At 39.4% G+C, this 24,024-nt stretch overlaps 1 protein-coding gene across 1 annotated transcript in view; it reads right to left on the bottom strand.

Moving 5' to 3' along the window:
* LOC143342402 (uncharacterized) overlaps positions 1–22,277 on the bottom strand; it is a 29,632-nt gene extending 7,355 nt beyond the window's left edge. The window contains exons 1-2 of the mRNA XM_076766232.1: positions 21,939–22,277; positions 10,122–10,370 (exon numbers count right to left, since the gene is read on the bottom strand). Of these exons, the coding sequence (XP_076622347.1) occupies positions 10,122–10,370; positions 21,939–22,055 (366 nt within the window). The 5' untranslated portion in view covers positions 22,056–22,277. The remainder of the gene's footprint in view (positions 1–10,121; positions 10,371–21,938) is intronic.
* Between the last annotated feature and the right edge of the window lie 1,747 nt (positions 22,278–24,024).

The following is a 24,024-nucleotide window of genomic DNA, read 5'->3' as shown; positions in this document are numbered from 1 at the left end:
TAACAAAAACCGCATTTTTAGAAAGAAAACCAATAAAGACAATGGATCATTCTTGGTTAACCGAAAAATATGAGCGTTAAGGGGTTAAAAGATTTATTGTCTCCGAATTCGTCGAAAACGATTAGAAATACTTAAAAAAATTTTCGTCAGATGGCTCTGCTGGAGTAAACATTGCCAGTCGACGATTTAGAAAATGGCGGTTAGAGTCGTACATATTTGGCGGATAACGATAGAAAGGAAGTTGGCGCCGTTCACTTTCGAGAATCTAATTTGCGATCGGTGAGCAGGAAACCATCATCGTGCTAGAAACATTAGTTGCATCAGGTTCTGGTCGAACTCGGAGGATTCCGACTGTTTTCTGTTTGTCGGCCGGTTGCGAGGCTCGCTCGGTTCACGCGAAGTGACAACTTTCTAGAACATCGGTGAACGTAATGAAAGGCAGCCGGAATGGCACGACTACCGACTTTAGCTTCTGGTTTTACACACTTCGATCTTCCCACTACCGTTCGATCGCGAGAAAGTTTTACCATTTCGGGGCATAACTTGGATAACCAAAGGGAACCTAACCTAACCACGGGAAAAGAAAAGTGGTTTAACGTTCGTTCGACTCGATGAGTCTTCGTCGTGGTGTCAAATTTTTAAAAATACAAACGTTTTTGTAATCGAACAAAATTCCAACAGAACTTACGCTCGTGTCTATTTGTTATATAAAATTGTAAAAAGTTTCGATTTCAGATCGTAAGAACGATCGATAATGGTTACGTGATAATTAGTTTTGTAACACATCCACCGATAGTACGACGATTTTCCATTCGAAATACTTCGAAGGGATTGCAGAAGAATTTCTTTAATTTTCGACTAAGAAACATCCCAGGTTTGATTTACACAGCTAGCAGGTTAGCAAAGAACAGGAAGGAAATCGGCGGGGTTCGCGTCGCATGCAATATGGAGGATGAAATCGGTATTGCAATTTGCCTCGGAGACGTACGACCATTCGCTCCCACAGGCTTTCTTTAGAAATCTTGCCAACCCCTTCTTGCCGGGTGGCTATCAATTAGCGGACCATTATGACGGGTAATCATCGTCATTACGCGACGTGCGCACTGGCAGGCTTGCATTACAGGACACGATGACGTTGATTTGCACTCTTGTCGTGCCTTCGTCGCTCGAAAGATGGAAATCGACGGCACACTTTTGCCCTGCCCGATGAGAACACCACCAGTCGTACGTGTTTCTAATCGGAACGACTTGTGGGTCCTTTATTTTCGATCGTGGGCACAAGCAAATTACTTTTACACCGATCGTACGACGAAGACAACTCGAGCATGATTGGCCATTTAACCGCAATAGTGGAAATTACTCCTTCCGGAATCCGGTGAACTTATTTTGCTCTTCGAATCGAACCAGTGAAACTTGACTCGACCGTCGATTAGGTTATGTTGAACGCTGGAGTTATCCAAACTCGTTTATTAGTCACGGAATATACAGTTACTCCCACTCGTACACTATAATGGTGATTCACTTGTAAATGAGGAGAAACTAGTTTCTTATGAATATTTATTTCCATTTATTTTCTTATCGAATGTTATTTTATTGACTATTTCCTTCTGTATAATGAATTTTCAACGGACTTAGTAATGCCCAATTACCGATAATAATTGACCGATAGAGAGATATAACATGAAACAGTATAGAAAATCCAACACAACTGATGTGTGTTTTTTTTTCCCCGAGCGGTCACCCATCCCAAAGTACTGCGATTCGACCGCGCCCCATATGCTGCTGCACTTCGGTGATCGGACGAGAACCGTGGCTTGCAACGCACCACGACCGTTGACAATTTTTATTGCAACGAATCGCCATTATACTGTACCAATACGAGTGAGAATAATTACATATACCCTTTCCTCTTGTTATTTGTAGAAAAAAAACTGTCCATCGTTGCTTATTATATGGCTGTTCGAAAACAACTATTCCGTAATATCGAAATATAAATAAACGCAACGTAAGACCGATAAAAACGTTAATTTCACTGGTTTCTCGACTCGTGCCACCGTCGTAATCAGACGTGTTTGTTATTGGCGAATGCTTTAAAGCGATCGAACGTTTTGAAACGCTCGATTCGAAGACCGTCGACACGAAAGCGTCCCGAGGATGCTGCGGCGCATTTTTGCGTCTCTCTGATGGAAAGGTACGTACCACAACGGAAAGTGGGTTGCCCGTTGCACGCACCAGCAGTAAGGTGAACGTTCTCTGAAAAGATTTTCTCTCTCCGAGCTAACTGTATTGTTGACTGTCCGTGTTCGAGACGTTGTTCACATGCTGTATCACCTCTAAACGATAGAAACTGCCCCTTATCAATTATCAACGATCGTTTTCGCGTCGTCCAAGCGACGCGGAACACGACGACGTGGATTAGAAAATTCTTCAGTCACCCATGGGAATCTCCTAAATTTCACTTTTTCCTTAACGACGTCGGATCTCGAATTGCGAACTTCTACCGTTCGTAATTACCGCGGAATGTGGGACGCCGCGTTTCCATGGCGCCACCAGCAATGACAAATGGAGTGCAATTAAAAAAAAAAAGAAACGAAACAATTCTCACTTTCGCCGCGACCAACTGTTTAAAAATGTTTCTTTCAGTTTCGCAAGTTCCTTCTGCGAAGACAAACGCTGGAAAACACTAGGAAAAGTTTATTAAGAGATTTGTATCTTTTGGTCGACGACCGGACTAAACATGGAGGTTAAAGGAATCAGTTTATATTTAATGCACTAATAATTTTAACGTCCGAAACGAGTACATGTGATCCTTTACTGTTCAAGAAAATCTCTTAAAAATCGAATAGCAATACAATTTAATAACTTTAATACAGAAGCTAGATAGCAATCTAAATCGAGACGGACTAAACTACGAGTCGAATTTGGATTTTGAATTCGTCAATTACCTCATAAAAATATTTTTTCAAAATAGAAAAATGTTATAAGCTTCTATCTGCTTGTTGCAACAAATTACGTAATATTATTATTATTTATTTAACTCGTTCCCGAAACCGTGAATATTTACGCGATATCGGATCCAACGAACGACTCGAACGCTCGTTAAGATCGCGCAGCAGCATTTTCTGCACTGTTTAGAAGGGAAAACTCGCGATAGCGTGTCGCAACACGAAACAGAAGAAAAAAAAAACAGCCAGGAATAATTAGAATCAAGAAAACAGTAGAAAGTACTAGAATCTTCGAACCGATTTTCCCCGGCAAAAGGCTACGTAAACACTGGATAATTTTCTTTCCATCCGTTACGCAAAAATTAGTTCCAATCGAACGATCCTCGCGCGGCGGAACGTTTCGTAATGCGTTCCCTTCGAAAACGGAAAGAAAAAGAAAAAAAAAAAAAAAAAGCGTAACGTTGCATAGGCTCGCCTGAAACTATTCTGTTTTGTCATCGAAGGAAAGCGAAATATATTTCACGGCGGTCGAAAACCTTGAGGATAGTAAAATCTCGTCTATGCAACGACTCCGCCATCTTGGAAACTTCGATTCTTCTCCCGGGCGTTGCGAAATTGCGAAACGGCGATTAATGTCAAGGCGATCGAAACCACAAAAGGACGAGGCTCTACGAAGACACGACACAGACGAATGAGGATAATTAACGCGACACGTAACACGCCAGTATCCTTGAGATCGATTACTCTAACGTTCGTTGCCCTTTTTTTGTTACAGGAACGAAAATAATCAAGCTGGAACGTCGCCGAGTCGATAAAGTAATCGACGAGATAATGGCGGCGGCTTGCGTAAAAGTGTCGTCACGGTTAGAGTCAGCTGCGTAGAAATTCTTGACTAGTGAAATTACTTCAGCGTCTAAAAATCTGCTACGTTCAATTTTAATAATTAATTTCAAACAATGCATGTGAATTCTGAATACAAAGTTTCGTATTCGTGGACAATTCGATTTGGCGTGGCAATCGACGCGTCAAGCGTCGTTGGAATAAATCGTGAGCCACTGTACGGTGATTATTGTTAGAGAGGTGAAATGTATGATCTCTTCTGACAAACTTTCACTTGTTAGTCGGAAAGAAACGTAGACGCTAATGTTCTCGGTGAGGCGTTTAGCTTTCGACACGCGATTGATTAACCATCAAGTACAACTCTTTCTCAGACAACGTGACTGTCAATTACAATCGGACCCTGCAGAAAGTTCTGTCGACCTTTTTAACCGCAAATCTCAAAGTTCAATGTTTAATGCTCGTCTCCGCGCGAAAGGTTCGACTTTACAAAATGGCTGTCAAGTTAAATATCTTATTCGTTCTCCGGAGGCAACATAAATTTGTATTACAGTAATATCACGATGAACAATGTACAATCGAAGATAACAGGTTCTTCGTCGTCTGCTACACTTTCTAGATACTACGCGAAGAGATTGCTACCTTTTCCGAGATCTCCATAATTTTTTATTCGGTAGAAAACGAGTGACAGACAGGTTTAGAAAATGCTCTGACTTCGATCCAATTAAAACAGACAAATTTAGAAAAGAATGGCGTTCGTTGAATAGAAACCGTTTCGACGAATAAAACACGAAGGTTACGCACGCCAAAGAATATATTAAAATCGTAAATCGAATTCCGTTCTTATACATTTCTGTTTCTAGACGACCTACAATTTTAAAGTGGAGTAAAAAAAATCACTATCTTCGTAAAGGTCGATTTTCTTGTTGGCAATTTCACAGACTTTCCTATATGCTTCGATCGTTCAAATAACGTAGCCACAGCACGGTTTCCGGTTCGTTTAAGGCACTCGATAGAAAGTAAGATCAGCGAACGAGCCTCGAATGCCAATCTAATGTATTCGCATGAACCTAATGCAACGTCGAATATCGATCGATCACTTAACGAGAAACCAATACAGTTCGGTGCACGTCAATGATTCTACCATATATCGTTTTAATGTACCAATAAATTGAATATTTATGGATCACTGATCGATAAAAAGCAATTCCTAGTGTCATTTTAGTATAAGGTTGACGCCAACGTTTCTAGGTTAGGAAACCTTGTCTAAAAGTACAGAGCACAATTCGTACGAGCGTTAATGTATCTTTCATTGTCATAAACATTTGAACGTTGATTATGGACCAGAAATTCAAATATGAAAATGAGTTTCAATGAAAGACGCATCGAATCTAAGTGGACCTTAATATATAGCAATTTGAATCTTAATATGTTTTCACCTCATAAATGATGCATAGCGAATCACATTTGCATCTATAATTTCTACGTAACTGTATGTTGAGTAAATATTATTTAAAAGTTGCGCCGACCGTGGATGAAAATCGTTTCCATTCCCGAAAAATAGAAATATTCTTTTTAATCTCATCAGCCATCGAATAATCGAATAAAAATGAAGTTTACGTTTACATAATTGCAGGAAACACTATTTATTTATTTGAAACAGAATTCTGGGAAAATTTATCGCCTGTCCTTGATGTCCGACAGTTTATTTATAATCCACGATTTCTAACCTCGTAATTCCTGCGTTAACGATCTCGCGTATCGACTCTTTTTACAAACGATCATCCGCGAATAGATTTACGCGGCGAAACGAGCACGACGCGTACATGGAAATTTTCTAGATGGTTTTATTTGAATCTACGACCACTGCTGTCCTTGTCCAACGCGAAGTTCTTCACGCTCCGGTTGGTCCGCGAATGTCCTCGTTTTAATACGGTAACAAGTGTACGTTTTATCACACGTTAGCAACAACCGTCTCCTTTTCGAGATGCTTAACCTCGAACAACGGTGACGAGTAGCCAAAGCATCCGACAAGTTACGAACAGTTGCCAGTCGAACCACCTCGGTTCTTTCCACTTCACGATTTTACAATTCATTAAATTTCATAACTTTGAAACATTCGTACGTTGATTTGTAGTTATATTACGACGCGACGCGTGCACGTTGCACATGGTTTTCGAGTTGCGAGTAACGCAGGAAGAAACACCTGATTGGTTCTTGCCGCTGGAGCGAGCACACGACCAATAGAAACACGGTGCCGAAACCGCGAGCTTTAAACACTGAGAGAGATCATAAAGGAAACGTTGCACGTTTAATATATCTTTATGCTCGAACGGTTAGCTAGAAAGTCCTGATTTTATTTAACTGGACAAGCGACTGCACTCGCAGTAATGTCAGATTAATTCGTTGCGAAACTATACATTGCAAAGTCAGCGTGGAAATTGTTAATAAACAAGTTGAACAGCCAGAACCAACGAGATGTGACGCATCGATAGAACAAGATGGATCGTTTAAACAACATCCTAGCAATTAAGAATTTATGTAACTTGAACGAAGTTAGATGTCTTGTAATTTATGATTCAAAGTGTATATCTTCTGAAATTTGATATCGTTTACTCGAGTATATAAATAATATATATTTTGTATTTAATTTAATCATTCGTGTTATTAATTCCTACGTTATTATTGTTCAGGCTCTATTGCATGCAAGAAAGCGAAAACAACTTTCTACCGCCGACAACTTAAACTGGAACGAATTCGAGAACGTAATTAACCCTTTGCGACACGTATCGGATGTTGTATTTTTCATTTTACAATGTTGAAATAAACAAGCGGTTTGTTTTGTTAAAGTTCCCAAAACACTGACAAAGCGATCGCTACCAAAGAGGACACTCTTTAGAGTAATTTCTAAAGAAGCGAATTCTAGACCAATGTTTACCAACATTTTTCCCTCGTAAACGCATCGAGCGCCAGCGGTGACGAAATATGTAACTAATCGTCGACTTCTTCGTCTATCTTTAGCCAACGCATTTTTCTCGAGAAAAAAATGTTCTTTGAAGTCAGCGGTCGCGTGAATTGCTAATAGAATGGAACATGTTCTAAATGTTGTCAGAGGCGCTGTTGGACTTCGATCTCTTAACAGCCTTTCGACAACGCCGTGGCTCGATTCCAAGATGGAAAGAAGAGAAAAAGGCGATTTCCTGTTTCGCGTTAGGATCGCGCGCCGAGGAACGTAACCCGAATTACGTAATTCACCGTTGCGGTTCTCCTTGAACGCAGCTTCTAGCACCGGCGAGCACCGGCTTCTCGACGTTTCGTTTTCTGCGTTTTATCCTGCGGCGGCCATTGGTACACCGTTCTTCTTCGTTTAGCTACGCGTTTGCTCGACGGACAGAATTAATTGTACTCTTCCTACCCGACTGCTCGCGTCGCTGTCTTTCCTTTGAGCACGGAGCCGTTTACAGTCTTATTTACATATCGTTGATACGTTAGTAATATTTATACATTGCAAATTTCATTTTTTTTTAAGATAAATACAAGGTGTTCCGCCACTCCTGGGAAACATTTTAATGGGAGATTCTAGAGGCCAAAATAAGACGAAAATCAAGAATATCAATTTCTTGATAGAGGCTTCGTTAAAAAGTTATTAACGTTTAAAGTTCCGCCCGTTTTGAATTTTTTTCTCGAAAATGCGCAAGATTTCGAGGGTATGTGTAATGACCAAAAATGATTGCAATTGACCCCCGCAACCAAAACAATTCCAAATTTTTGAATTTAATTGTTAATAACTTTTTAACGAAGCCTCTATCTACAAATTGGTATTCTTGATTTTCTGTATATTCTTTGCTCGTGTGATTTTTATACGTCTTTTAAATAGAAAATTGGTCGTCTCGTTTCGTCCTCGATGGCGTCCGGAGCGCTAAAAGTGACGGTGCAAACTAACAATTTTCGTCGCGATAAATTATTAACTGTCACTCGAACGCGACACAAGGCGACGGAGGATTCATCGAGGCCGTATATTTAGATAACGCGTATAATATGTGTATACTTTCTCACTGAGAACAGAAACAATTTTATGCACAGCGAGCCGAGAATCTACGATTTGCGTGCCCAATTCGAATTCCCGCCTCTCTCTTTTTGCAAAGCTGCACAAGAATGCGCGCATCTGTCTCGATCGCAAATAATTCCACGCTTTCTAAGTTTCCGACTTTTCATTACTAATTTCCTCGTTAACGTCCCGACGTTCTCGCTGTTTTCATGGACATTAGAAAAGCGTGGAAAACCCCGGCGAACTGTCGTCGATAATTGTTTATATCGTTATTGCATTCCGTTTCCTGGAAGATTACTAAAACTCTTGATTTCGATTTTTCATATTCTATAATCGATATTTTATTTTTAATCGAAATAAGAAATTTAAGTTATTTAAAAATACTTAAATATCGATTTATTTTAGATGTGTCTAATAATGTATTTGTCTAATTGAATCGCTAATCTATTTGCGCGCTGAATAAATATTTTCTGGTCTAGAAAACTGATAATTTATGAAGACTAGCGAGGTTTGGGAAGTTGTTGACTACCTCGTGTATTTTTAATGCGTATAAATCACCGCCACAGGGTATGAAAATATAAATAAACATAAAGCTTTGTACGGATAAAATCCATTCACCGAACTTTTTGATTCCTTTCGGAGGAACGTTCTTTAAAAATACAATTTACATTTTCTCAGGATCTTTCGAGGTAAATTCTCCGGCGTTTGGGCTTAGGATCTCTAATTACAATGGATATGCGATAGCAGCCAAATCGTGCATAGTCTGCCACGTAGATGTGGCTTTTGTGGTCTTCTCGGATGAAAAAGTCTGCGATAAATCATGGTAAATCTCGATTCGTTCGTTATTGCCGGTAATATCGAGGCAAATACCACAAAGAAAGGCGTGACCATAGATCGAGCACGATCCTTTCGTTCCATCGAGTGCCGTGAGAAGCCATTCTTCTTTGTTGTCTCATCGTAGGCAGCCACGTTGTGCGCACCATACGCGAAACTGGACTCGTAACGATCTTTTGCATCCAGTAAAATTAATTGTGCAACCTTACTCGCGAATAATGGCCGCCCATTGAATAACCCTTGCCTCTGGATTCCATTTTTTCACTTTCATTTTTCGACAAACTGGTACATTATAAAGCAATACCTTCCACTGTGAAAATTAATATTTTAACGAGAATAATTAAGAATTATTTTGACCTCTAGACCCTTCGACTAAAATTTTTCCCAGGGGTGAACACCCTGTATAATACGATTTTGATCTGGTAGTCAACGGTAGTTAACAGCTTTGAAAAACGATATTTGTTTAATCTAACAGTTTAAGGGATGATAATATTTGTTTTCCTTCAAATTATACGTTAGATACAACATTGTAATTAACAAATCCAATAAAGAGAACTGATCATTCTTGGTTAACCCGAATAATATGAGCGTTAAGGGGTTAATTGTGAAAAGAAAATATTCCCCGATTATTGAGTCGATTACTCATGGCTGCTATTCGAGCTTCGATTTAATTAACGTTTTCGGCGGAGCAAAGCGAAGCGTTAATCGTATTAGCGTCGTTGTCGTAACGTTTCCTACCGCGCTTTCGATCGTAAAGTCGCAAGAACTCCGTTCGAGTGGAAACGAGCGTTTTACAATCGGCTGAATTTCAGGTGAAAATTTAGAAATCTCGAAAGCTGGTACCGCACCGAACGAGTGAAATATCGACGCGAGGCACGGTTTACGGGGCGGCGAGCGACCTTTCAGTTTAGAAATTTCACGGAGGAAACGCCATTCTAGACTCGTACGCGCGCGACCAACGTATCGCCTATGTTCCTTATTCGCCACTTTGTATCCTAAAATTAATATCGACAATTATCGAGAATCAAACTCAAACTCAAATTAAAATAATATACGGGGTGTTCGGTCACACCAGGGAAAAATTTTTATGGGAGATTCTGGGGACCAAAATAAGACGAAAATCAAGAATACCTATTTGTTGATCGAGGCTTCGTTAAAAAGTTATTAACGTTTAAAGTTGCGTCAGTTGCGTCAGTTGCACAGGCGTAACTTTAAACGTTAATAAGTTGTTAACGAAGCTTCGATCAACAATTTGGTATTCTTGATTTTCGTCTTATTTTGGTCCCTAGAATCTCTCATTAAAATTTTTCGAGAGGTGGCTAAATACCCTGCACATTAAAACCATATTTCTGGCTGAAATATAAATAATTTAAGAATTTTAGGGCATCATGCGCTACTCGATTGATCGAATCAGATTATTGTTGTTGGGATTTACGAATTATTGTTTAGTTACTTACCTGGATGAGTGCCTCTGGTTGCAGGTGCTTCAAGAACTCGCTTTGTTGATAAACAACGGAGGGTTGCTGCTGTTGCTGGAGCCTGAGTTCCGCCTGCATCGCAGCGATCGATTCGGGGGTGCAGGTCGCTCGAGCCTGGACCCAAGAAGTGGCCAGAAGGAAGCTACCAAAGACGAAGGACATCGTCACCAACGTGATGGCCGCGATCCTCGCGATTTGAATCGCCGTGCTCTTCGGCCTCATGTACGCCTGAGGGCAAACAACACAAATTGTCAAACGAAAATCCAACCAAATTACTAACACTTGTATTGCAACGATCAAATAAAAAATTACAAAGTTACAGTTTACGTTTTTACCGACTGCTCGACGGATACGATAACCGGAGAACTTCGAGATTTGTTTCGAAGCGTTTACCAATATTCGTAGAATAAACGAACGTTGGAAAGATAAATATTTACGTAAATTTTTATTTACTTGACTCTCGAAAGTCTCGAATAGTAAAAATAGCAGGAATTATTAAATAACGACGCAAAATTCTGTTTAAGGAAGTGGAGTTTTGAGTGAGAAATTAATTTCTCGTGGTTTTTTTTGCGACAAACGATCGATCGATTAGGTTACGGATACGTAAGAGGAGGATGTAGGTTAACAAGTCGTTGCTGTACCAGTTTCTATAACTACTGTTCGGTACGGCAAGTTTTTAATTAAACAACACGGGGAAGCGTAACACATTTGGATAATACTTTTTTGCTTTAACGAGACACAATTATATTCGGTAAATGCCGGAACTGTGTGTGCCTCTTTGGAACTAATTGCCCCAAGTATTCCCTGACTGTACCTATCGTTCCTATTTTATGTTAATCATAGGTGTATTTCATGATTATATCGACCGCGGCGATCGAAGAAAGGAATAGTTAAACGCGACTTCCGCGATGATCTCACTGCGTTGAAATCAACCGGTGGCATAAATTTAACTACGTTCGCGTCAAGGTCCTTCAATCGAATCGTGATCGGTATACTCGCCTTTTGCTCTTTTGTAAAAGAACGTATTTCGAACCGAGAACATACGATACCCAACAAATACGAAATAAATAGAAATCTAGTCGAAGTAAAAATTCCAAACGAATAAGAGATCGAGGCACCAGAGAGTTAAGTAATTCCTTATACTTCTAAGCGTATAATTCCGAGAACAATAAAACAAGATAAACAAGAAACAACAAAGGAAAGAACGATCGCTGGTAATTGTATGAGAAAATCGTTTCTAAATAAGATTGTAATTCTTTTATGCACGTTTTGTCTCGTCGATTATACGCGTGTCTATTTGACGGAACAAGTTACGTTAAGGAAGGCTCGTTACTCGATTCCACGAATTGTTTTTCACAAGAAAACACCGACTCGTAATTTAAAAAATTTACGAATTTCATAATAATGATTTGCTATGAATTATTTTGTTAGAATTTTATAAAATTGCGGGGTACCTTCATATACACCCCATACTGCGACATACCACCGAAATCCTACGCATTTTCGATGAAAAAAATTCGATCAAGTGGACAAATTTTTCGACAAAATTAAAAAATTTCAAATCGTTCTAAAAAAATTATGTTTAGTTACAGGGGCCAATTACAATCATTTTTGGTCAATAGACATACTTTCAAAATCCTACCCATTTTCGAGAAAAAAATTCGAGGTGTGAAATTTTTCGACGGGAAAAAAAAATTTCAAATGATAATAAAAAAATTATATTTAGTTACAGGGATCAATTGCAAGCATTTTTGGTGAATAGACATACCCCCGAAATCCTACGCACTATCGAGAAAAAAATTCTTTACCGAAAATATACCGTGAGACCAGAAATGGTTCCTCGAAATTTCGCACCTACGTTTGAAAAGTCGTAACTTCTGGACGGATCGAAGGATTTTAATGTATCAAAATGCATTTTATCGTAAAATGTACTATCGTGACCACAGTTTGTGGAACGTTCTGTGCAAACGTAAACGCAAATTCACGGTACGCACGTACGGATCGCACGATGAATGGACGCAACAGTGAACACACGCGCGATGAACGTTACAGGGTAAACGTGGTCGATGCAAAGCGTGCACGCAGAATGGAATCGCATAAATGTGTGGAACTTCATGCTGGCTAACCAACCGAGTCGAGGTCTTTTGTCGTTTCACGCTCTCCTTTCGCATAGTCTCGCGCGCCGTTCCCGCGGAATGAAGCTAATTGCGGGAAAAAAAAGTGAAAAAATGCGATTGTAGAATCTCGGGATCTCTGGTTTCTCTATAGACGTGTCTACGATCGTGCAAAAAATGAAAACCAATTAAACAACACCAAATTCTAACGACCCTAAACATTAACATAGAAAAATTCCTCAACCACTAAAGCGTCGCTGTTGTCTAGACATAAAATAAAGCAGCCACGCGATATTATTTATGTAAACAAACTTAAGAATACGGATAAAATAACAGATGCATCGGTGAATTCTCGAATATTTCTATTTTTCACGCTTTAATTTGACCAAACGTCGACAACATCCTTAAGGAAAGTACTTATCATTGAGCAAATTCTTTCGAAAATTAACGGCTCGTTTCTTCGATGAGATCGTGCATGTAAAAAAAAGGCGTTTGGATCGACGATGAGGACGAGCGCCTAACGCGAGATGCGTCGGTTGCTAGTTACGAGGCGGAAATAAGCCCGATAATGTAAGTCTGCGAATCTGGCGCTCGATAACTGTACCCTGACACTATTATTTCGCGCCTCGAACTCGTTCCGTTGCTCGGGGAGGACCTTGGAAGTGGCAAAAGTTCGTCGCTTTGGTTACCCATCGAGGCAGGTACCACTTAATTATAGCAATCGACGGTGACGTCGTCAATTAGCCTCGCAACGATATTCTAATTAATTCGATATCATTCACATTTTCCTGTCCTTGCACGCTCGACGGAGCGATCGGTTGGAAAGGATACCACGCTTCGATCGACGCACCCAGACATTAACGAGACAAATATCGACGCCATCGACGACCAGATAGACAAGTGGTTCTTAACCTTTTTCAGATCGCGTCATAGTTTAACGCGGCGTTTCCCAAGCCATTTCTCAGCCACGAAACGCGTTTCGCGTCACGATACATTCCTATCGAACGATCATTTCATATTTAAATCGACAAACCCACGACGTTTATGATTTTTCATAAAACGGTTCTTCGTCCATTTTGTACAGGGTGTTTGGCCACCCGTGGGAAAAATTGTAATGGGGGATTCTAGAATACCAATTTGTTGATCGAGGCTTCGTTAAAAAGTTATTAACATTTAAAGTTCCGATCATACTGAATTTTTTTCTTGAAAATGAGTAGGATTTCGGGGGTATGTCTATTCACCAAAAATGATTGTAATTGACCCCCACAGCTAGCAATATTTTTTTCAGAACGATTTGAAATATTTTAATTTCGTCGAAAAATTTCACACCTTCTTGAATTTTTTTCTCGAAAGTGGGTAGGATTTCGATGGTATGACTCATGACCAAAAATGATTGTAATTGACCCCCACAGCTAGCAATATTTTTTTCAGAACGATTTGAAATATTTTAATTTCGTCGAAAAATTTCACACCTTCTTGAATTTTTTTCTCGAAAGTGGGTAGGATTTCGATGGTATGACTCATGACCAAAAATGATTGTAATTGACCCCCACAGCTAGCAATATTTTTTTCAGAACGATTTGAAATATTTTAATTTCGTCGAAAAATTTCACACCTTCTTGAATTTTTTTCTCGAAAGTGGGTAGGATTTCGATGGTATGACTCATGACCAAAAATGATTGCAATTGACCCCTACAGCTAGCAATATTTTTTTCAGAACGATTTGAAATATTTTAATTTCGTCGAAAAATTTCACACCTTCTTGAATTTTTTTCTCGAAAGTGGGTAGGATTTCGATGGTATGACTCATGACCAAAAATGATTGTAATTGACCCCTGCAACCGAAAATAATTTTTCCAAAACGATACGTAAGTTCCATTATCATCGCATTCATACTTTGAACGTATTTTTGACAACTTTCCCGTCGTTTCTCGGAAAAGCGATAAGGACATTTTTTGTTCCTTGGGAGACACTCTAAAAGATCCTAAAAGACACTCTAAAAAGGGCAAATAATATTTACGAGTTCTGGTGACTCAAACTATGGAATGTAACGTGAAATTGATTGAATCTGATAGGAATAAAATGTTGTCAATTTTATGATCGATCGATCGGATTCCTTCGAAATCGAAAATACGAAGAAGAGGATTTCCGGTGCAGTCGTAACTCCGCGTACGCGCACGGGCCTGTTAAATAAATCGCTGTAGCGTTGAAAACGCCAGGTAAATCTACTCGCGTGTCGATTTATCTGTACGGTGATCGTGGATGCTCGTTTCAATCATTATCCGTGCCAGATTCTTCCTGAATATTCACGTACCGTGGATAGCAATAAACGAAACAGTTTTCGAAACTCTCTTTCGTTTCGTAACGACGTAAAACTCGTTCGAAGCTCTTATTTGGAAAATTTAGAAAATATCGTCGCAAATAGAGGGTGCATGATCATTTACGAGAACCGGGCATGTTTGTAGAATTTTCCTGAGAGCAAAACGTAGGAATTTGTTAAACGAGATAAGTGGTACAGCCTCCTCGAGGATATTAACACGTACGCGGACGTTTATATTTTCAATTACCTTAAACATTGCAGGAGTTAACCGCTATAATTGTAAAATAATACGGATAATTTTATTTTCCAATACCGTCGTCACGAGGTTGGTTATTCGAATATTGGTTAAAAAAAAGTAAAAATATACTAATGGAACATTCTGCGAGTCCAGGAAGGTTACAAAATATTCCAACTCATTTTTACTTCGTTTTTCAAACCGCATCCCACGAAATATAAAATGTTCCATTATCATCACATTCATACTTTGAAGGTATTCTTGACAACTTTCCCATCGTTTCTCGGAAAAGCGATGACATTTTTTGTTCCTTGGGAGACACTCTAAAAGACCCTGCATGAATTTTTCATTTCCAGGCGATGCCAAAAATGGGTATTTCTTAACATCTTCTTTTAATTTGCAAATTAAACATTCTAGGTTTCAAAATTTCTTTGGAGAAATGACTTTTCCATTGGATAGTTAGATGTTTTAATTGGCGAATTAATCGAAAAGGGCAAACGCTTGTGACACGGACTGTACTTGTACGTATTCGTAATGACCTCGATGTGGATGGACGACTCTAAGGTGAGAGGCCTCGAGGAGATAGTAGGCCATCCGAGACTGCCTTTATGCCGCTCGATCTGCCAGACAAAAGTAAACAGGCACTGTTGCCAGGCACTCGAGACGAAAGGATTATATTAAACGCGCGTATACATCGTAAAAAAGAAAAAAAGAAAAATTTTATTTAACATATTCTATTCGTCGTGGCCTGACTCATCAGTCCACTGGCCATTGTACATTGTCGCGCGAAAGTCTGGAATCGCACGCCACCAGTTTCTTATCGTCGATCGAGACACGTCTTTCCCATGCGTAGGAGTGGATGGAGAAAGAACTAAGACGCCATTTTTGTTTGTTTGGAGCATCAAGGGTCATTTAATAATTCATCGATAATACTTGTCGACTCTTGACGCTTTTAACGCTAGGTTTACGGACACTCGTTGCGCATATTTTTATTGTAATTCGCTCTGTTAACAGTTACATTAAAATGCAATTTTTCTTTTAATTAGAATGTATATATCATTACATCAATTAAATCCAATATAAATTGCCAACAAATAATATTTATGAGTTCTGTAACGTTAGGTTTAGAATCTTAATGCGTCAAATTGACGTATTCCGTGAACCTAGTGTTAAAAGAATCAATTCTCAAACTTAAATATTGAAAGAAATAAGTTTAAGTAAAATAAGTATCTAGACAAATTGTAATTTCTATGATTTGTAATTTTGGTCTGATTTTGCAGCCTTGGTTGAGTAATCGAGGCACAGTTGTTACGTTTGCAATTTTTGTGAGACCACACTGAAGACTTGAAAGTTTTTAATACTGCTTTTTCTTTCGTTTTTTTTTCCAGGAAGTTCTAGGAATTCAAGGAAAAAGCTAACAGAGTGACTGGGCGAACGTGACCGTACGGGACTTCGTTTCGTGGCTAATTAAAATGTAGGAAGAGTAGGTGTTAGAAACGCCTGTCGTTCTTCCGCGATGCAAACGCAACCGTCACGAAATTGAGAATGAGTTAGACGATTCTAGTAATTATTTCACACGACGTAAACACGACAGAAGCAACGAATGTTCGAAGGAGGGTGGTAGAAAATTATCTTTCCAAACACTAACGAATTATCGTACGTGTATTACGTTTGAAGATGTAATATTCATCCTCCGGTCCACAAAATGACCCCGAAAGACTAATTAGATTCGCGGAAGAACGGCACTCTTCCGCGAATCGAACGCTAAAAATAGCGTCGACTTACGTAAGGCGTCTTTAAACGCTAATTTGCGTGCAAACTTGGGAACATAGTCGCGACGAGAACAAAGAAACAATCGTTTTGGAATACTCTATCCGCGAACAACGATGTTTTCGAAAACTGAGGAACTTCTGGAGGCAAATAAAAGAAACAGAGTTGCGACACCGTTGGGTAATAATCCTAAACTAAATAACGAATATACGCATAATGAAAAGCATCGTGTTACATAATATTGCAGGAAATTCAACTTGTCAATTACTTGTTATTCAAATAATAGCAGGATGGTCACATGACGAAATGATTACTGATATCTACGCCCTGTGTGCTCGCAACTTTTTATGCCCAGTCGGCTACGCGCAAACCAAGCATTAAAGTCTCTAGATACGCTCGATATGTCCAGCTAAGATTACGTTGTTTAAAACTAGTCTTTTCGCTGTGATTTTTCTCCGACGATACTACGCGTTCTGTGCAAGTACATCGAGCAAATATCTCTCGAGAAATGGCTGTAAATAAATATACGACGAACAAATTTATCGTCTCCGTCGAGATACTTTAATAGGTAAACACAGAAGGGACACTGAAAATTAAACGTCAACTTCCCGGAAACCGTAATCGTTGCAACGGTGCTGACACGTGACGTGGAAATGTAAAATGCACGTGAATTCACGATTCTATACGAATAATGAAATTCCAGTCATGCTTCGATTGAAAAAGAAACGCAGTTTAAATCGCCCCGGGTGAAATCAGTCGGTCGTACAATGTTGGTACTCGATAGTTTCACGATGAAAACAATGCGGTACGAGCTGGAGTTACTCTCGAGCTTTCAAATAATTATATAAGCCACGAACGAGAAAAAGAAACGTAGCGCTAATCTATAAAATTAGTCGAGGAACTGGTTTGACCAGAAATTTGGAAATCGATTCTGGCTCTTCCATAATTTCGAATAAAAAAGGTTTGAAAAATGACTGAGCTCGTCTTCCTGGCGTTCGAAGGACGAGTTTAAAAATTTGGTAAAATCGTTTAAATGAAATTGTGGAACTCGTCTTTCGGAACGACGAGACAAAAGGCCATTTCGAAAGTGGGCGTAGAAAGTTTCCGGTTTTATTCAAATGAACGAATGGGGAGGGGGACAAAAATGGTCGACGTTGATATCCGAAATGTAATATTTAATTTGCAAGTTTTACTGTTCGTTCGCAGCATCGACGGAGGAATCCGGAAAGTTTTCCCACGAAATTCTCCCCCCACCTCCTCCTAGTGGAAATTAACCGTTTTCTCGAACCCTCGTTGAGAAATTACTCGCCAATGACAGTGCATTTATGTTTACACGAAACGAATGCGCGGTACGAACAACGGGCTTGTACGGTAAATACGAATTACGAGTACTGTAATTTACGTTCGCTAAGTACGATTCATTTCTCCCGTGGACTCTCCAGCGGAACTGTATTTTCAAGCGTAGTGCAGCCATTTACAAAATTCATATAAAAATAATCCAATATTTCTATTTAAACCGAATTTAAAGCATCTATACATTATACAGGGTGTTCGGCCATGGGAAAAATTTTAATGGGAGATTCTAGAGGCCAAAATAAGACGAAAATCAAGAATATCAATTTGTTGATGGAGGCTTCGTTAAAAAGTTATTAACTTTTAAAGTCCCACCCGTTCTGAATTTTTTTCTCGAAAATGCGCAGGATTTCGGGGGTATGTCTATTCACCAAAAATGCTTGTAATTGATCCTTGTAACTAAATATAATTTTTTTAGAATCATTTGAAATTTTTTAATTTCGTCTAAAAATTTCACTACCTATTCGAATTTTTTTCTCGAAAACGGGTAGGAATTCGGGGGTATGTCTATTCACCAAAAATTATTGTAATTGACCCCCACAGCTAACAATATTTTTTTCAGAACGATTTGAAATATTTTAATTTCGTCAAAAAATTTCAGTACCTACTCGAATTTTTTTCTTAAAAATGCGTAGGATTTCGGGGGTAGGTCTATTCACCAAAAATGCTTGTAATTGATCCTTGTAACTAAATATAATTTTTTTAGAATCATTTGAAATTTTTTAATTTCGTCTAAAAATTTCACTACCTATTCGAATTTTTTTCTCGAAAGTGGGTAGGATTTCGGGGGTATGTCTATTCACCAAAAATGCTTGTAATTGACCCCTGTAACTAAATATAATTTTTTTGGAATCATTTGAAATTTTTTTATTTCGTCTAAAAATTTCACTACCTATTCGAATTTTTTTCTCGAAAACGGGTAGGAATTCGGGGGTATGTCTATTCACCAAAAATGATTGTAAATGACCCCCACAGCTAACGATATTTTTTTCAGAACGATTTGAAATATTTTAATTTCGTCAAAAAATTTCACAAATTCTCGAATTTTTTTCTCGAAAGTGGGTAGGATTTCGGGGGTATGTCTATTCACCAAAAATGATTGTAATTGACCCCTGTAACTAAATATAATTTTTTTGGAATCATTTGAAATTTTTTTATTTCGTCTAAAAATTTCACTACCTATTCGAATTTTTTTCTCGAAAACGGGTAGGAATTCGGGGGTATGTCTATTGACCAAAAATGCTTGTAATTGACCCTTGTAACTAAATATAATTTTTTTAGAATCATTTGAAATTTTTTAATTTCGTCTAAAAATTTTACTACCTACTCGAATTTTTTTTTCGAAAATGGGTAGAATTTCGAGGGTATATGTATTCACCAAAAATGCTTAGAATTGACCCCTGCAATCAAAAATAATTTTTCCAGAACGATTTGAAATTTTTGAATTTAATTGTTAATAACTTTTTAACGAAGCCTCCATCAACAAATCGGTATTCTTAATTTTCGTCTTATTTTGGCCTCTAGAATCCCCCATTAAAATATTTCCCAGGGTTGGCTGAACACCCTGTATAACACATTGTTTCGAACGCCATGATTTTTAACAAGATTTATACACGATTCAGTTCGGTGCAATATCAGGCGAGAATCTAAGGATAAAAAAATTACCAAACGCGCAAAATTTAATAAACATATCAGCTCTAAGAAAAAAATTGTTTTCGTCGACTTTTAAGTTAAAAATTGCACGTTTAAAGGCCACAGAGAGCCTCCTCTCTTGCTGCAATAAGTTGCAACGATTTGTAGAAACGTTTTTCTCCCCTTATCGAAAACACGTTCGACGGTCACGAGGTATCTCGCTCGCGGAAATCGCGAGATGTAAAACGACTTCTTTCCCGTTTCGATCGATCGAGCAAATCAACGGGCGCACGGGAGCATATCTCGTACAATTAAAAACTTGTCCGGAAACTTTCACGGAAACGGGTTCCACGGTTTTCCGCGCTCTTTGTAACGAACCGTCGCTCTCGATTCAAAGGCAACGCGATTTTGTCACCGGAATAATCTACCGTTTCCTTCGCGCGACGAAATATCTCGATCTACCTCGCGTAATTCATAAAACGTACCCACCAATTACCATAATCGCATTCTAACGCGCGACTCGGGAGCTTTACGCGTTTGTTCGACCGTAATTTCCAGCGATACCGGTTTTCTCCATTTAAATATCTCGTATTTATGTTTAAATACGACAGAGATCGAATCTCAGGTTCCTTTGGTTTCTGTTTGCTTAAATAAATTTTAATCGAGGAGAATATGGTAGAAAATATTAGAGATTTGATCATCTTAGTGGACGCTTTAATAATCGTTGATGAATCTAATATAAATTGCACGGAATCGTATTTATGCATGCTCGACCAGAAAGGAGAAATTGCTGCTAGAAAACGAGATCGTAATCTCGAGCCAATGTCCTTGCAAACATTTTTTTAATATCGACCGGAAGCTTCCGCATTCGTTGACCTTGCTTTGTAAAATCTACTTTGTTCCATCCACCGTTAGCCATAGATTTAACGTACCGTGTCCTGTTAGCCATTTTAACAACGATAAACGTGCAACATGTCGAGGAAATCGATCCTCGAAACAGGTTTGTTTTGTACTATCGACTGTGGTTCGCGCGACAGATAAATGTATCAACCGCGAAATCTCATCTGAAGATCGGAATACAGTTTATAAAACGAGAACGACGACATTATATAACGATTTGTTCCAAGCACCGACTCTCCATCTCGAAGAAAGATAAACATTGTCCATTGCATTACGTTCGATCGTATATGGAGCGACACGATCGTTCATTAATTGGAGATAAAAAAAGAAAATGAATCTAGAATCGTCCAAAAACAAAGTATCGTTTACCTGGCCAATCTCGGAGGCTCGAAGAAGTTTCTATGAAAACACGAGTGTTCGTTCAACGCAAGATAACGACGTTACTTATGAGGTGACCCGATAGAAATTGACGATTTCTTCTTTGGAACTTTCACGACGATTACCGCGACGATCGTTCGGTACAAATTCAGATTTTCACCGATTTCTATCGACGTTATTCGCGTCCCTCGAAAGTGGCGTTAAAAAAGAAATAAAAAATTGTCACGAGTTGGCACGGTTAATCGTTAATGGCCTTCGTGGCGACGCGATCGTTATCGATGCACAAACAATTCCATGTTCCGGAGTCGCGAACCGTGTCGAATTGTTTTTAAACTGTAAATTCTGCCGGTGCACTGGTTTCCAAGAAAAAAACAAAACAGTGCTCCGTGGGAGTTCGAAAGTTTAATTGAATATTTAGCGAACGAGGAGACCCGGGGAATCGCTTTCGAAACTGCAGATCCGCGCAGTGTGCGTTCCGAGGCCAGATGGTCCTCTTTCGGAGGAAGTTGAAACTTTCTTCACAATTGAATAAGTCGATTGCTCATTTCTCGAGAGAATTTTAAATAAATAGTGTTCGACTGTAAGCGTGTAAAGAAATAAACAAATTGTTCGTGAAACGAAAGCACGTTTTCTACTTTTATGTAAAAAGATATGGGCACTGCAGTCGTTATTATAGACACGACAGAAGCGATAAGCAAACAAATAGCGTTCGCGACAAAAGTAGAAATTTACGAAATCAACATGGCGGACCGAGTTTGTACTTCGATTCATACGGATAGTAATAATGCAATTATGGTTCGGGTTGCACTGTTCGACACCTGTCGCGTTCCTTTAGAATTTCCATACAAAATAAACTACTACTTTCGCGACGAAAACCGGCACTTTAACACTATATCTACCGCTTAAGATTACGGAAACCGGTCGATAATCGTTGGACGACGAAAAGTCGATTAGCGGTCGATAACCGTGGGATTCCCAGAAGTCGATTAAATAGGTTAGGTGTCGATAAAATGTTAATTCGTTCCCCACCGAAAATAAATATTTCTCGACATCCGTTCTAACGGTAGTTGGCGAATAAGGTCTGAAACGCTTACCGGAGGTGGCTCGGCGGAGGAGTAAACCTCGCTGGGCGCGTAATTGCTGTGAGGCTGGGCCATCTTCTCCGAGACGACGGCTACGGTCGCCAAGGAATCCGGCTGATCCTTCTCCATTCTTCTCCAGAAGCTTCCTTTTCACCACTGACTGGAATCACCGGGGAGGGAGAGAGCCGATCGCTGCGTCTCTTCTTCTCTCTCGTTTATTTTTTAATATTTCTCTTCCGTACGAGGTGATCCTCCGTGGACGAAAAATCCTGTCTTTGTCTCGATCGACGGGAACACTCGATGTCGATCGCTCGGCGAATCGACGAGCAGTGAGCGCCCGGCACCGTCTGACACCGCTAGCTTAGGGTTACCCCCACCGACGGTGAAGCTGGTGAACCTTCTGGTACACCTTTCCGATGGGTATGTCTTCTGGTACCAAGGTGTACCTCACCGTGTTCTCGTTGTCGGACTTTCTAAACACCGCGCACACATCGAGCCCTGCCTCTGTTTGCGTCCGTGGACGCGACACAACGGAAACGTGTACGCGTATACGTGAGTCCCGCTTGTACGCGATCGACGCTCGAACGCGAGTTTTGCAATGCTTTTTCTCGGTTCCATCGCCGTTCCAACCGTTCGCGTTCCGTGGATCCCGCGTACGCTTCCTTCGGGCCCAAAAATAAACTATTTTAACACGTTCACTGCCTGATCAAAACCGTACGATACTCTGCGAGCCTAAAGTTTCGATTTTAGACCGTTGTAACCTACATAACCTAAAATTTCTTTCGGCACTTACTTTTGTAACCTCTACGTCTCAACTTGAGAATGAATTTTTCTAGTTCTATAGTGGTGAATCCTGTCACCTATGTATAGGTGGCGTGGCAGTCAAAGTGTTAAAACCGTCAATTTCTGTGCAGAGGTTAACGATAATAAATGTATTCGCGTGTTACTCGTTCGGTGTCTAGATTGAGACTGGACACGTGTCCCTTGCCTCGCGTCCTTTGAAATAACACACCTTCTCGAAGGAGACAATTCCAGGATGCGGCCTAATTACAAAGGTGTCGGTCGTCTTTGGCGAAGTTAACGCGCTGTTTACAATGCAGTGCCGCAACGATATTAAGAGCATTCGCAGAATCCTATATCTACAACGTGAAATCAACGGCTTCGACGATAGGTCTCGCGAGAAAATTTATTTATTTGTAGGGCCTGATTTACAAAGAATAAAATTGCAAAAAGTAATTATTTTTACGCATTTCTAAAACTAGAATACATACAGTACCCACTCGTATTCACCGTAATGGTGATTCAATTTACTCAATGAGAAACGCTTGTTTACGTATGAATAAATTAAAGATGAAACTTGTCGATGGTTGCGGTACGTTGGAAACGCCGGAGCTCGTTTGATTACCAACGTGAAGCACGGTGGGTGCGACCACCACGAGGATGGGTGACCGCTCGGGGAAAAAACACGTAAAATTGGTGACTTTTTATATGTCGTTTATATTGTTCTGTAATTAGGTATTACTTTGCCCATTAATTAGAATTGAAAGAGCCCCAAAGTCCCTATTAGCAACGCTAAAATCTTGGAAACGGAGTACAGAGTTCCGTAGTTAGGTTAGAATTGATATGACTATTGGTTTTCTTATACTATTTATATCATTTACACTTCTCTATTGGTATGGTAATTGGGCAATACTTGTCTGTTAAGAAGAACCACTTCGTAAATAAAAGTAATACACAGAGTGTGACAAACAACATTTGGTAAAAACCAAAATAAGAGAAACAAGTTTTCTTTCCATACTGGTACATTAAACTAAGTAACAGATTACTAAATCTCGCTAAAACTATTTCAAACAAACAGAAAGATTAAATCGACCATTTCCTGTCACATAACTCGTATAAAAAGTATTATAACATTGATCCTAGCGTCGAAATAATCGTAGAAGCGACGCTAATCGAGGAAGTTCGCATTACCAGTGTCCGTTTAATGGTGAAAGGGTTAGAGGTGTGCGCGACAGTGAACGAGATCGAGAGAAATGATAAAAGGAAGCCGTTGAAAGTCCTTTTATTTATCGATGTATGGTACGTTTGGTGCGTGAGC

The sequence above is a fragment of the Colletes latitarsis genome, chromosome 6 (genome assembly GCF_051014445.1).
Source record: "Colletes latitarsis isolate SP2378_abdomen chromosome 6, iyColLati1, whole genome shotgun sequence".
Lineage (NCBI taxonomy): Eukaryota > Metazoa > Arthropoda > Insecta > Hymenoptera > Colletidae > Colletes > Colletes latitarsis.
This window is presented reverse-complemented; position numbering and strand designations above follow the sequence as displayed.